Source organism: Mauremys reevesii, linkage group 10 (assembly GCF_016161935.1).
Source record: "Mauremys reevesii isolate NIE-2019 linkage group 10, ASM1616193v1, whole genome shotgun sequence".
Lineage (NCBI taxonomy): Eukaryota > Metazoa > Chordata > Testudines > Geoemydidae > Mauremys > Mauremys reevesii.
The window spans coordinates 45,958,546-45,973,435 of NC_052632.1; the positions used below are offsets into that span (position 1 = coordinate 45,958,546).

Here is a 14,890-nt window from a genome sequence, read left to right on the forward strand (position 1 = left end):
TGGTTTAAGTAAATCCGTTTAACTAACGTAGTGCAAATGTCTGTGTAGGTGAGGCAAAGAAAGAAAGATGAGTTTTAGAACAATTTCAGGGGACGCTGTTTGTTTAACAAAGCACTGTGCTCTGTGGATGTTAATATTTAATTTTAAAAGCTTCTTCGAAAGCAGAAGACCCTTTTCAGAGGTTCTTTTCAGATACCCCCCCCCTTTTTGGCATTCATTTAAATGCTGGCCATTAAAATATGTATGAGCATGTCAGAGGGTATTGATCTTCTTAGAGACACCCGGCAAAATTGGATAAACCCTTATTCATTCACAGCGGGCCCCGCCACACCCAAACGTGTGTGGGGTTGAATATGTAGACACATGTCGCATATATTCTGTATATAATGCGTGTATATTCCCTGCACGTAAGTGTGTGTGTGTGTGTATAATGTTTATGTATATAGATGTACAAACATGTAATGAATGTATTGTATATGTTCATAAGTGAATGTATATAATATTATAGTGGGTTTACGTGTACACATCCATGTTTGATGGATGGATGTATTTGTACACACATCTAGTTAAGAATATATACCCACACGTGAAAGTATATTATATATATATACATATTAGTATATAGTAACATTATGTGGACGTACTGTACACCAAAATGTATATTTCTTCCTGCATGTGAATTTTTGTTCATTTCTCCCTTAACACAATAGATCTGAGAGTTTATAACTCTCTGATTACATATATACAATGGTGATTCAACCCATTTTAAATGATTTTGGGGTTAATTTTTTTCAAACATCCATTTGTGTACATGTTGAATGGTTAAAACTTAACAATAGTTTTATTGTTTCCCCTCTTGCCTCATTGAATTAAAAAACATGCTCAGCAGCGGTAGCATCATTTCCTTCTTGCGTCCAGGTGCTGCAGCTGGCTCCAGAATTACTTGGAGGAGGGGGATCAATTCTGCAAATAAAATCAATTATTTATTTTGTTTAATATAGTTCAAAACCTAACGCGCTCTGGGCGGAAGCAGGTCGAGAGAGATGGAGCTAAAAGACTTTATGCAAACACATGCGTGGAGGTGAGGTTGATCACGATCGGTTCTCACTGAGGCTGCATCAAATCATCTGCATGTTTATTTTTCTTTTAAAAGAGTTTAAGCCATTCAAAACAGCAAACTCGTCCCAGATAATCTAGTCCAGCCCCCTCCTTTGTTTCTCTCCACACTGAAGTGCTTAGAAGCTATTTGCATTCAATTAGTGCACAACAAATAGATTCACTAAACATGGAATGTGCGGGAGGAGGGCGGAGAGTTGAAAGATGGCACATGGACGGGGAAACATATTGACATGATAAATATTGCATTGGGTTTGGTGGGAATCCCTACAGCTTTAACACACTCAGAATATGCAGGAGGTGGGAGAGGCTAGGCGCGCTCCCTGCCGCATCGGGAGCGCGCACTGACTCTCCAACCCAGCAGCAATTTTAAAAAGGGAGGGGGCCGAGGGGGGGGGGATCAGTCACCAGGATAGTGGGACTCGCAGCCTGGGCAGCTCAAAGCTCAAAAAATGTGTGTTGCCTCTGCGATTGCAAAATTAAAGCCAGCCACCACCAGGAGCAACAGATCCACAGCTGTCCACCCATCTCTGGGGCTCCCTGTACTTCCCAACTAAATGCCTGGAGTTCAGTCTGGCTTCTGCAGCTGGGTGCTTTCCTGGAAGCTGCCCCCATAGATCTGCACTCCAGATCTCAAGCTGAGCAGGTAAGGCTGCGCAAACTTCACCTGCGCGTAGGACGTTAGCTGGAGGAGATCCCTTTCCTTTTTGGCTTTGGGAGCTGCCTGCAGATTGTGGTAGCTTTTGTGTGCCACGCGTGGCATGGTTGTAAAGGCAGGGCATGATGGACTAGCAAAGAAGGGACCGCAGGTACAAACAGCTTTGCTGGCGGAAAAAGAAAATGATCTCTTCTGATGCTATGGTAGATTGGATCCTTTTTCCCTTGCAGTCAATTGGAGTTGTGCCATGGGCTCCAGTGGGGCCCGGGTTTAGCCCCAAATGTTAGCTCTGTCTGTTTCTAGCTGGGGTGTTTGTCTTCGCATCTGAAGCAGGGAAGCAGCAGGGGTACATGGCAGAAATGCTAATGATTCCCTAGCTTTCTGATCCGCAGCCTTTCCCAAATGGCACGGTTTGTCTTCAAATTAACACCGGGGAAACTATAGGTTATTAGGATAAATCTGAGCGTGGTTTCACACAGGAGGTTTTAGATAGATAAGGATCTTTCCTTATTCATGTCTTTGTGGGCAGCATGCTTTTTATTGTCAAAGTTTATAATCGTTGCTTTATCAATTGTTCTGCTATCAGTCTAAGACAGCGCTTTTTGGAGAATGTATTTCTTCTCCTGGGAGCTTTCTCGTGGTGTTCAGTGCCACGCAGCTTCAGGACCAATTCAACAGGAAAGTCTAAGAAAGGGATGCCGGGGCTTTTAAAAGGAAAAGCTGGATCGTGTATATTTCCAACGCAATTTTAAAACTGCTCAGTGCTGTCTGAGTTTCGGGTGTGCCGGAAACGTGGTTCCATGGAACTTCCAAACGGCATGCGATCCGATGAAAGAACAGAGAAATAGGCAGAAAGAAAACGAAATGAAACAATGATTTGTTGGCTCTTAGCTCTGGATTGGGTGTGTTACTACTTAGGCTGATGTTATCTTGCGCATCACACATGTCCGGGGGTCCGCTTGTGCAGCGCGCTGTCCCCTGAGCAGGGAGCTCTCGCTGCCTTGGGTTTTCCGTCGGGAGCAGAGCGCTGCTTCCTGTTCTCCCTGGGTTAAGGGGAAAGCGGAGGGACCAGGCTGCTCCCAAGCCAGAGAGCGCAGCTGTGTCTCCGAGGCTAGGAGCGGGTGGGGTAATCGTGCCTGTCTCTCTCTCTAGCTGCAGGAGGAAGATGGACCCGTTGCTCTGGCTGTGGATCGCAGCTTTCCTGGGGATGAGCCAGGGCTGCCCGGAGCCCTGCTCCTGTGTGGACAAATACGCCCATCAGTTCGCAGACTGCGCTTACAAAGATCTGCAGGCGGTCCCAGTGGGTCTGCCCTCCAATGTGACCACCCTCAGCCTGTCCGCCAACAAGATCACCTCCTTGCAGAAGAGCTCCTTCGTGGAGGTCACCCAGGTCACCTCGCTGTGGCTGGCTCACAACGAGATCAGCGCCATCGAGGAGGGCACCTTCGCCATCCTGGTGCAGCTGAAGAACCTGGACATCAGCTACAATCAGATCATAGACTTCCCCTGGGGGGATCTGTACAACCTCAGTGCCCTGCAGCTTCTCAAGATGAACAACAACCACATGGTGAAGCTGCCCTGGGAGGCCTTCCACACCCTGAAAGACCTGAGGTCCCTGCGCATCAACAACAACAAGTTCACTACCATCGCCGAGGGCACTTTCGATTCTCTGACTTCCCTGTCTCACCTGCAGATCTACAACAACCCCTTCAACTGCACCTGCAGGCTCCTGTGGCTGAAGAGCTGGGCTGAGAACACCCTGATCTCCATCCCCGAGAGGGACTCCATCAGCTGTGCAGCCCCGGACAGCCTCCGAGGCGTCCCCCTGGGGAGGATCCCCGACCTGCAGTGCGCGCCTCCCTCCGTGCAACTGACATACCACCCCAACCTGGACAACACCGAGCTCTATGACGGCTTCACGCTCCTGCTGCACTGCAGCGTAAGGGGCAGCCCCCAGCCGGAGGTCAGCTGGAAGGTGCAGACCGCCAGCCAAAACCTGGAGATAAAGGGGCCCAGCGTAGAGAGGGCTGGGAACGAGCTACCGTCTGACAGCTCCAAGCAGGGCGCAGGGCGCTTCCTGGTCTACGGGAACGGCACCCTGGTCATCCCCCACCTGAGCAAGCGCGAGGAAGGGACCTACACCTGCCTGGCCACCAACGAGCTGGGCAGCAATCAGACCTCGGTCAACGTGGCTGTGGCTGGGGCCCAGAAATACCCCGCCCACCCCATGGAGGATCCCCTGGCCGGCAAAGCGCAGCCGGGCGAGAGGAAGCCGGGCCCCAAGGGCTCCAAGAACAGCGTCCTCAGCCCCGATGAGAGGCCCAAACCCCTCAGCCCCACCCGGCACAGCTCCCACTCGCCGGGCCTGGAGCAGGTCCCCGCCAAGCGGCCCCCCTTCGAGAAGAATTGCGGCTCCAGCGCGGACACCCAGTACGTCTCCAACCATGCCTTCAACCAGAGCGGCCAGCTGAAGCAGCACACCTTCGACCTGGGCGTCATCGCGCTGGACGTGTCGGAGAAGGAGGCCAAGGTGCAGCTCACCCCCTTCTACGGCCAGCCGGAAAAAGCCCACCTGCGAGCGCTCTACCTGTGCGCAGAGAGCGGCCAGGGCCACTCCATGGTGCAGTGGTCCAGGATAGAGGAAGGAGTGAACTCCTACTGGTTCCAGGGCTTGACCCCAGGCACCAACTACTCGGTCTGCCTGACCTACCTGGGGGAGGACTGCCAGGTGCAAGTGGTCTTCACCACCAAGAAGGAGATCCCCTCCCTCATCATCATCGTGGTGGTCAGCATCTTCCTGCTGGCCCTGGCCACCGTCCCCCTGCTGGGGGCCACCTGCTGCCACCTGCTCGCCAAGTATCAGGGCAAAACCTACAAACTCATCATGAAAGCCCAGAACCCGGACCAGATGGAGAAGCACATAGCGGCCGATTTCGACCCGCGGGCCTCTTACGTGGAGTCGGAAAAGAACTACAACCCAAGTGAGGCGGAGGATGGCGAAGAGGAGCGGGAGGCGGAGGGGGAGCGAGACGAGAGCCTGGTGGCCGAGTCCATCGCCGAGTCCCAATCCAAAGCCAACCCGGAGGAGTTTGAGGTGGGGTCCGAATACAGCGACAGGCTGCCCCTGGGGGCCGAGGCTGTGAACATCGCCCAAGAGATCAATGGGAACTACAGGCAGCCAGCTCGCTGATCCGACCCCTGGCCTCCCCACAGCCACCGCCCCAACCAGTATATCGTATAATACAAACTCGAGGTGGGACCTGAGCCATTCACTGGTTGATCAGCTACATCCTTCCAAAGACACTTCTGCCAACAGCCCAGCGTGGGGGAAACCCAACAGGATTCAAATCCCAACCCGTTTTTCTGGCCTCACTAAGTACTTCAGGGTGGGGTTAAACAAAATAGATGGAATGAATTGGCCTTTAAAAAGTTTTTAACACACTATTTGAAATACAAAGTTTTAAAACAAAACAAAACCATCTGCTCCCAACATATTAATCCTAAACGGAGGCTGTGGTCTTTTTTAAAAGCTATGTTGGTTTGTTACAATTAAAATACAATGGATTGACTATTTCCCCCTCTTTCACATAAAAAAAATCGAAGATATCCTGAGTTAATTTCATCAAGGCCAGTTGTCAATTTCAAGCGTGAGTGATGTCAATTTCAGGCAGTTTCTGTACTGGACAGCTCCCATCGCCCTCCCACGCCAATGCAAACAGCCGTGCCCTTCCCACGCTGGGATGTATAAATCCGTGTATGGGGAGGATGGGTGAGTGGGTAACTGAAACCCACACCGGTCCTGACCATCCGATCAAAGATACACAAGCTGATCTAGCGGGTCACCTGTACCTAGACTGTTAATGGAACCGTGCTGTAGAATTTAAGATGTGTGTGTGTGACTTGGTCCTCTCTTAACTAGTGGGTGCTTCTCATTTCTTTAGAGGTAGGGAAGGGAGTGTGGAAATACCACCTCTGATCTTTGTTGTCCCTTTTTCCCAGACCTTCTGGGAGGCATGTGACTCACTGAGATTTCCTAGATGTTTGTTGAGTAGAGTAGCGTGCTTATAGAGAAATGTATGTACCCTTGATGTGAGTCTGTGATGTTTAAAGGGGAACGGGAAATGATAGGTAACCTTTGTCGTGGAATTGAGAAAAATCTGAAATGTATATGCAGCAGGTGCATTTGTGGGTTATTTTTGTCTCTGTATTAAAAAAGCACCAAAAATCAAAATGAATCAGCACAACTGTCCCCAAGGCAAAGAAAGATTGTTTGTTAATTGATTGTTAAATACTTTCAAAAGCAACCTTGAAAACAAACGGAACCATAACCTTTTCTAAGCGCTTCTGTATGTGAAGAGTCAATAAAACAGATTTAAAATGGACTCTTTGCCCATTATTTATGGAGGGGATGGGGTAGATTAATGGAAAATCAAATCCATATTTCAGTTTAACTTAAAAAGATGTAGTATAATTATTTCCCCTACAACATTCTCCTTTGTCTTAAACTGGAATTTTATTTTTCAGATGCAGTTATTTTTAAAATTGTGGTTGTGATCATTCTAATTTCTCCGGAGGGATTTTTTTCCCTTCGTGGTTTTGTTTGTTTTTGTAGCATTTTCTTTCTCTTTAAAGAATTTGGGGTCGTCGTTAGAGGTGGCAGTTTCAGGGAATTACAAAGCGACAGCCTGCTTTGTTTCACAGATACCTTTTGTCTGTGTTTACCTTTACGAGCACAGGGACATTTGGAGAGTTGATCGCCAATAACATGTTTTGTTTTGTTTCGCGAAGTGATTAAAAAAACCCGAGACAAAAAACTGGGAATGAAATAACCCTAACCCCGATCCCAACAATAAATTCGTCTACCATGCAGGGAAAGCACCGAGAAAGTTGTCACATGGATGGAGCAAGAATAAAACTAGACTGGCCACTAGACTTCGCGTATGTTCAAATAAGGTAGGTGCTTGCGGGGGAGAGAAACTGACTGACTCCAACACACAGGCCAGGGTAATATTTAACTATGGCCCCTTTATTGATGAGGTACAGCCCCCAAAGTATCTGTATGAACATTCTATGTACTGTGTGTCTAGAGGTACGTGCTTCGTGTGTGTCTGAGGATGTGTGTGCAAATACACACATACACGTTGTTTATGTAGGTATATGTGTATACTCTGTGCGTGTGCGCGCAGATAAATATACACCCCAATTATTTATAAACATGCATCTATTTTATGAAATAAGGTGAATGCCCGTACTTTCGCGGCGTGGATATATACACAGGCAGATATATAATACGTGTGTGTGTGTTTTGCTCGTGTAGATAATACATATACTCCGCGTGTGTGCAGATATAGACACATGTATCTACACCCTTGCACATCAGCTTTGTGAATAAAGGTAAATGTGTGTACGTTGTGTGTGGATAACACAAATTATTTATATACGTGTTTTGTTCGTGTAGATAAATCTCTGTGTATGTAGATATAGACACACACACAGTGAATAAAGGTAAAAGTACTTTGGGTGTCTGAACACATACACAGATTATTTATACACACATTTTGCGTATGTGAAAAAAAGTATGTACTCTAGGGGGGCGTGCGCAGATATGCACACACTCACTTTGTAAATAAAGAACACTGTTTATATTTGAATGTGTTTGTAGACCTACACACCCACATTATGTGTACTCACATTTTATGTATGTAGGTCAACGTACATACTTTGAGTGCAGCTATGATTATTTAGACACGCACGTTAACAATATGTCGTATATAGACGCATAGGTCCGCTGTAACATACTTTGCAAACATGTATATACTGGGTGTGTATGTAAGATTCTATGTAAGCCCAAGGAACCGTGCACTCCTGTGGGGGTGGGGAGAGTTGGTCCGTCTGTTTTATTTGAGCCCCGATGTAAAGATTCCAGCTTCCTGTGCCCCTGGCCCGCTGATCTTCAGGAAGTAGTGAGCTTACTCCGACTCCTAAAACAGCCACCCGCGCCCCAACACAGAACTAGACCCTCCCCGCCCTTCCTGGGACAGGACTGGAGCTTTCCCCTGGCGTTTCCGCTGAGGCAGACACACCCTCCCAGTGCGTACCCCTCGCAGGCTATATTCCTGAACGCCAGGCTCTGTTCCAAAACAAGGGGTCCCAAACCCCTTAGCGCTGTTGGGCATCCCGGAATCCCACCGTTTAGAAGCGCTACCGACCCCAGGGGCAACCAGAAGGCGGGTAGGAAAGCAGCACAACCTGTAAGAACGAAGGACAGCAGCTAGTTTCCATGTAAAACGAGGCGATTTCAGAGCTAGCAACGCCTAACATCCCCACTGAGGTGTTTGCAATCACCTTCCCCACCCAATGGTTTTATCCAACAATTACACTAAGATCAGTGTTGTTGTTTTTTTTTAATTTCCTTTATCATCTAGACTAGAGCTAGCCAGCGTTTGCTTTTGCACATAGGAATATATATCAAAGATTGTGTGCTTACATATATATTAACGCCTGTGTGTGTGTTAATGGGTAGCCATGTACACACATACACATAGATACCTACCCATAAACATACTTGCATTCATAGACAGACAGGATCCACAGATTTTAAAGCGAGAAAGGATCATTGTGGTCATGTAGTCTGACCGCCTGTATACCACAGACTTCAGAATTTAAAAAAAAAAAAAAAAAAAAAAAACAGAGGAGGAGAGAGAAATATCACACACACTCACAATCTGTGAATCCCGTGAATCTCGGAATGCATGTGTGTTTGTGTAAATATATAATTGTACACACAAACAGAAGACAGAGACTATTCTATATTCATATGTTAGAATAATGTCCATATTTCGTATAACTAAGCAAGTCCAAAATCCGTGAATAAAGCATGTTAACAAACCATTTTCAGGAACTTGTATTTGCCACCCTTCAGGCACAGGTACAATTTTTTTTTTTTAAAATTTCAGCCTTTGTCAACATTAAGTTTTTCTAGACGGCTATATTGAAAGAAAGCAAACCTGGACTATAAAAATAAAAGACATAGTCAAGACAAAAGAATGGATGGATTAAATCTCTTTAAAATGGAGAATAATATGGTCCAGACTCTGATCTTCAGAATGACTTTACTGTAAATTCATTAAAATCACTGGAGTTAATCCTGATTTACACCAGTGTAACAGACCAGAAATTAGCCCCAAATGTTTTCTCTGCTTTCAGCTATTAGGATGTGGCCACTTCAAAAGATATTAGAGATTCAGAATTCCCAGTATAGATCAATCCCCTTTTGTGAATACATTTTAATTGAGTTTTATGCCTTGAAACATACAAAGAATAAGGAAGTACAGTCATTTCTGCATCCAATTAATTATGGAGTAATAGATTTTCCCCCTAATGTTTCTACAGGGAATCTAGTTATGATGAGAAAAACATTGGTGCTGGATTACACTGGGACTTTTCCCTTTTGGAGGGTATTAATTAGCATTTGGAGAGGGAAAAAATAGGGAGAGGTCAGAAAGGCTATGACAGAAGATGGAGTTTTAGATCATACAAAATCATTATTGCAATCATCAAATTGCATAGGTAATTTAGCCACACTTATACTGTCTCTGTTTATAAATAGTTTATAAAGTGTTAATAAATTATTAATAGATGTTTTAATAGTCAATGGTTATAAATTGTTATAAAGGCCTGCATGTTGCTTATACCCATCTATAGCACCTTCCACTGATGTGCTCATAATTTTCTGCAACATATATACTCTTGTCTGTGACATGCGTATGACATCTCTGAATCAGTGATAAACTCCTCATCAATGGAAATTTAATATAAAGTGTGATTGAAGATTTTTTAAACAATCATGATGCAGCCTCTGCAACGACGACATGACCCCGGCTCCACAAAGGACAGGTTTAACTCTGAGCTCATTAATGGCTCCACACAAGTCAGGGGGCCCTTCCTGTGCTTAGATTTAAACACAGGCTAAAGCATTTTGCTAACCCAAGGCCTTGGCTAGAAGCTGAATGGATGCAGGAAACAGGAACTTAGCTGTCCTGTTTGCAAAAAGGTAATTCACCTGCTGCTGAAGGATGCCAAAAATCAATGCCAAGGACAACAGGGGGTTGTTTTCAAATGTGGTCTGGAATCTGACCTGCAGTGGAGAGGAGAAGGCAAGAAAAAGAGGAAGGAAATCTCCTGAAAGGAACTTAGCAAGGAATCTGCTGTGGGGGAAGAATGCTAGAAGATATTGTTACAGGTTGGGGGCCAGATCGTCAGCTGGAACAAATCACAGTTGCTCCACTGACTTCACAGCTGAGCTACATCAGGGGAGGATCTTCCCCATTGCAGAACAATTGGAAGAGATTGTTTCCATGTTGGATAACATGTGAACTGCAGTGGCTACTTGGAGCCATCTGCTGCATTGGGGGTGTGACTCTCCTCTGGGCTCCCCACTGAGTTCAGTGGAGTTATTCCCAAATTGTACCAGGTGCAAGTGACAGCAGAATCAGACTCTAAATTACTAGATCCCATCCTAATTTGGGATGATGACATCCATTTATTAGACTAATATTTCAGCTGCACCATTCGATTCCTTAATTTCTTCATGAGCATGGGCAGCTTACAACTGGAGGGTCTGATCCAAAACCCATTGAAATCAATGGGCATCTTTCCATTGGCTCCAGTGGGCTTTGGATCAGGCCCCTAAACTTTCAGGGCTAGATCCCCAGCATATGTAAATCAGCATAGCTCTACTGACTTCAATGGAGCACAGCCAATTTACAGGAGCTGAGGGTCTGTCTCTGAGACAGTCCCATAGAGAGATGAGCTCACATTGTTCTACTGGCTAAAGGACACCAACAAGAATTTCCAGTGTTATTTTGAGCCTTCTAAGGCCTAATTCTGCTTGGATTTACATTGATTTAACTATACTGACTCCATGGACTCAGTCCTGATTTACACCAGTGTGGAAGAAGGATCAGTCCCGCAAGCATTCAGCAATGGAGCCAAGTCATTGGGAATGTATAATCATTTGGATGCACCGACATGCTGTGGTATGTATAGTCTGCTGCATTGCAATTGTTTGTCCTGAGCTGCGCTGATGTGATCAATATCAGCATTAGTAGCCATAAAATGGCTTGTTGAGTTTCATTGATGAGAGGAAGCAATAGTCCACTGCACTTTTGCCCGGTAGTTTATCCTCCCTTCACAATACCAAGGGCAGATGACAGATAGAGTATGTAAAGGGCAGGGAATCCTTCTCCCAGGTCCCCCTGGTGTTGACCAAGAGAATTATAAACATGCTTTTCCAGCCAAGATGCACTAAGAGAGAGATTTGTGGGTCTCTCATGCAATTGAGGGAATGTAACTTGCTGGACCTGATTCTCCACTGCTTTGAGTCTTTTGTGGGCATTTCCCCATGTGCAGAATGAGCAGAGCTGGTCCCCATGCCCTCCCTGTGACTTACAAAAATCCTTTGCACATGGCATTAAGCTGGTATATCCAGCTCTAGAGCAGTCACTCCTGCCCCTCTCCTCCCCTGGGTAGGGAGCCTTCTGGAAGAGAGGCCTCCATGTCTTGTTGTTTGAGTCATTGCGAATTCAAGTGGCCTTGAGGCTGAACACATGCACACTGGATTAGTAATCAAGAGGTAACCCCTTCCTAAGGTTTGCCTTCATAAACCTTAACTCAAGCTTTCTGATGAGCTTGACTTTTTCCCAAAGCTTCTACCCTGCTCACCCTAGCCCTGGTTCCGCAGAGGCCCCTGGAGGCAGTAAAATATCTTTGCATTTCCCTGCAAGGTCTTACATGGAAATGACCAGAACATTGCAATGCCAAACAAATTCAATATTGTGAAAATGTTTGCCATCCCCTGCCCCCATCCCTACCAGTCCTAGTGCCTGACATCCTATCACAGAACTGCAGCTAATAATAAGAAAGGGTGAAATTCACCCCAGGCTAATCCTATCAATTGTAATGTACTTTTTAGCCCTGTAGCATAGTAGATTAACTTTTATTCAGAGCATGCAACTTCTCCTGAATCTTGTACCAATGAAGAAAGGCATATATTGTATTCCCATGAGATTGGGAGGCACAGGGCTTCTAAGCACCCTGGAACATAGACTATCCCACACATCAGAGGGACCAGCCAGCTCTAATTCTTTCCCTGTCCTTTCATAAAAATAACCTTGTGGGTTTGTGTGTTAATGAAGAGCATGCTCAGTGCCACCCCTGGACACTTGGTCAAAGAGCTCTCAGAAATAGTTCTCATTCAGAGTCCTGGAATCTTTACTGTCAAAGCCTGAATACATAAAGAGAGCACAAAACCTACACAATCAATGCTTTTTTGGTCTTGGATAGTGTTTTTTAGTATAGAAGCTTTAACATCATTCATTGATTCAACTCCAGAACAAGCCTATGTGCGGTAGGTATTATTAGCCCTGTTTCACAGGTGGGGAAACTGGGGTACCAAGTGATTACAGACTTGACCTGGTGAGTTGGCTTCAGAGTGTAGAATTATACCTTGCATTTATATAGTACCATCTATGCAAGGATCTGAAAGTGGCGCACAACTATCAACTGAAGCCCTGATTCAACTGTCAATCCTGTTCAGCAAAGCACCTACACACGCGCTTAACTTTAAGCACATGGTTAGGGCCCATTGATTATGGGATTTAAACATGTGCTTAAGTGTTTTGCTGAAGTGGGGGGGGGTCTATGTCCTGAACCCCAGTTTCCTGCTCCAACCAGCTGATAACACTGCCTCTCACATATACCCCATCTTCTGCTCTCAGTGATCTGTATGCTTCAACCCATTGAAGTCAGCTGGGTTGCCAAGTTGTGAATGTCAGAGTAGAAGTTCCCCCAGTGGGTGCATAAGAAGTAGGTTGAACAATGCAGGTGATGTGCCTGTGTATTAAAGATATGACATACCTCATGGGCCGAGACACACTAGCCACATCAATAAACTGTCCTTAGTGGACCAGTTCCTCAGCAATAGCTAAATCTAATTGCTGAAGCTCCTGTAACTTCAACAGAGCTACACTGATTTACACCAACTGAGGATCTGGCCCAGTAAGCCCATCCATGCCATTCTGCTCAAACCCTCCTTCCTCTCTAGAGGATCTCTCCCCTGCCTTTTCAGCCCATCCCATCTGCTTCTACACATCCTTACTATACATCCATACTAAAAAAAGAACAGGAGTACTTGTGGCACCTTAGAGACTAACAAACATCCATACTAGTATCAGCAGAATAAAAAATCACAGGCCTAGTCACCACTCAGATCATATAAATAGACCAAAATTCCTCTATAGCCAACGTACTATGTCAAGGCACTTGACTAAATCTTGTAGTCAACCTGTGTCTCAGTTTCCCAATCTGTAAAACAGGGCTGCGCCACATAATATCAATGTAGAGAAATGCTGTGCAGGGCAGAGGTGGTAAAGAGAGGCTTGTGTGACCCTGGAACTGCAGCCTTTGCACATCAGCTGCACAGGCTCTGGGTTGGTGTCTTGATAAAATGTCAGAACATGACCCAGTCAGTCTTCTGGCTAGACTTGTGGGTGCAGCATACATGGCATTGTAGTGTATTGTGACACTGTCTCTTTAAAATTTGTCATGCCTAGTCACCAGGGGGCCTTGCAGTGTAAGGGGTCTCTCATGTGATGGAGGCATGCTCAGGCTCTGCAATGCCTGCTCAGAGCATGCAGGACACATCTTGTTATGTATCCAGTAAAGAGAGTTCTGATTTAAAAACTTTATAGCACTGGTCTCACTCTGTTTCCTGAAGTACAGTGGCTGCAGCTGACTCTGGAGGAAGATGCGCTCAGCTGCCTGGTAGTGCTAGACAGCAGAACAGGCCTGAATCCCAGAAGTGCCAAGTGATATTGACTTCAGTGGAGTTGTATCAGTCCTGTACTATGCATTGTGCCCTACACGCCTCATTTAAGGCTCCCAGCAGCTGGTGTAAGAGTCCCTTGGGAAATGAAGGGACAGCCTTGTGCAATCAGCCACTCCCTCGGCAAGCTCACGCACCCCTGGAAGGCGGGGAGGGGTTAGAAGCTGAGCAAAAGCTCTAAGAACCAGGGGGATTCGTTTGTTCATTACCAGAGAGCAACTCATTTTCACTCTTTCAAGGAACAGATAACTGGCCTTCTCCAAGAGCAGCTGGTTGCAGTCCTGACTGCCCCAGAGGCCAGATAATTGGAGAAGCAGGAAGCAAAAAGGGTGTGATTGGCTGACCTCAATTTCCCAGTAATGGCAGAGAAAGAGGAGTCAAGCAGAGACAGAGCAATCAGAGGCTGATGTGCTAGAGGAGGACAGAGGATGCTGGTTAAACAGAAAGTAGACCCAAGAGAATGCAGCAGAGAGAGGAGTAGATGACGAACATGGGTCATGCTGGACAATGAGTCAGAGGCCACGAAGGGACAGAGACATGGGCAGCAAGTTCCATACCCACATGGTGCCTGGGCACCAGCAATAGTCAGAGCCCAGGAGCCCAGCTCCACCAATGTTTGGGGCTGGGTCGCCCCACCTGCCGCCCCCTGCGCCTCCCATGAGTGTTCCCCGGCCCCCCCCCCTTGCTGACCCTGTGCACCTCCCCAGCCCAGGAGGGAGCAGAGCGTCCCTGCCTTTTCCCTGCAGCTCCATGCTGCCTGCAGCAGCAGTTGCTGCAGGGTCCTAGTGCCCCCCATATTAACTGCCAGGGCAGACTGACTGAGCCTGCCCTTCCCCCTCAGACCCTTCCCTTTTCCAGTGGAACCCTCCACCAGCACAGCCCCCCGAGTCACTGCTCCTGCCCCATGCTGGGCAAGGAGGCAGCCCCATCCTCCACCCCCAGTGAGGCTACAGTCAGGGGCAACAGCAGGGGAAGAGGTGCATGCAGCACCCCCTGGTACCCACCATGGGGGAGGCGAGGGAGATTCCTGGACCTGAGATTGGCCCTAGGAGCACATACAGTGACAGTGGTGGGATGAGTGTGCTGCTGGGAGGGGCGGAAAAGGGGGACTCCTCCCCCAGAGCTTGCTGCTGCCGGCAGGGAAAGGACTGGGGGGAGTCCTCCTCTCTGGCCCCTGTCCTGGAGCAGCCTGCCTGCACCTCAAACTCATCCCCAGCCCTGCCCCACCCCAA

General features: G+C 46.9%; 2 protein-coding genes across 3 annotated transcripts in view; both read left to right on the plus strand.

The window, feature by feature from the left end:
- The first annotated feature begins 1,038 nt into the window (after positions 1 to 1,038).
- Positions 1,039 to 6,126, plus strand: ISLR2 (immunoglobulin superfamily containing leucine rich repeat 2). Of its 2 annotated transcripts, none has more exons than XM_039490295.1 (2): positions 1,039 to 1,081; positions 2,927 to 6,126. In XM_039490295.1, the coding sequence occupies exons 1-2, from the start codon at positions 1,044 to 1,046 to the stop codon at positions 4,962 to 4,964; spliced, it is 2,076 nt and encodes a 691-aa protein (XP_039346229.1). In that variant the 5' UTR covers positions 1,039 to 1,043; the 3' UTR covers positions 4,965 to 6,126. The 2 variants fall into 2 exon arrangements, with proteins under 2 accessions (XP_039346229.1, XP_039346231.1); XM_039490297.1 differs by lacking the exon at positions 1,039 to 1,081 and adding an exon at positions 1,684 to 1,762.
- A 4,581-nt stretch (positions 6,127 to 10,707) lies between these two features.
- Positions 10,708 to 14,890, plus strand: part of ISLR (immunoglobulin superfamily containing leucine rich repeat) — a 33,493-nt gene continuing 29,310 nt past the window's right edge. Inside the window, exon 1 of the mRNA XM_039493074.1 lies at positions 10,708 to 10,812. Coding sequence (XP_039349008.1) covers positions 10,779 to 10,812 — 34 coding nt within the window. The 5' untranslated portion in view covers positions 10,708 to 10,778. The remainder of the gene's footprint in view (positions 10,813 to 14,890) is intronic.

Excerpts from the sequence above, each read along its gene's own strand:
- ISLR2 (XM_039490295.1), top strand. The coding sequence starts at position 1,044 with ATGGAGCTAAAAGACTTTATGCAAACACATGCGTGGAG. Across the intron at positions 1,082-2,926 it reads ATGCAAACACATGCGTGGAG|CTGCAGGAGGAAGATGGACC; the intron begins GTGAGGTTGATC and ends CTCTCTCTCTAG.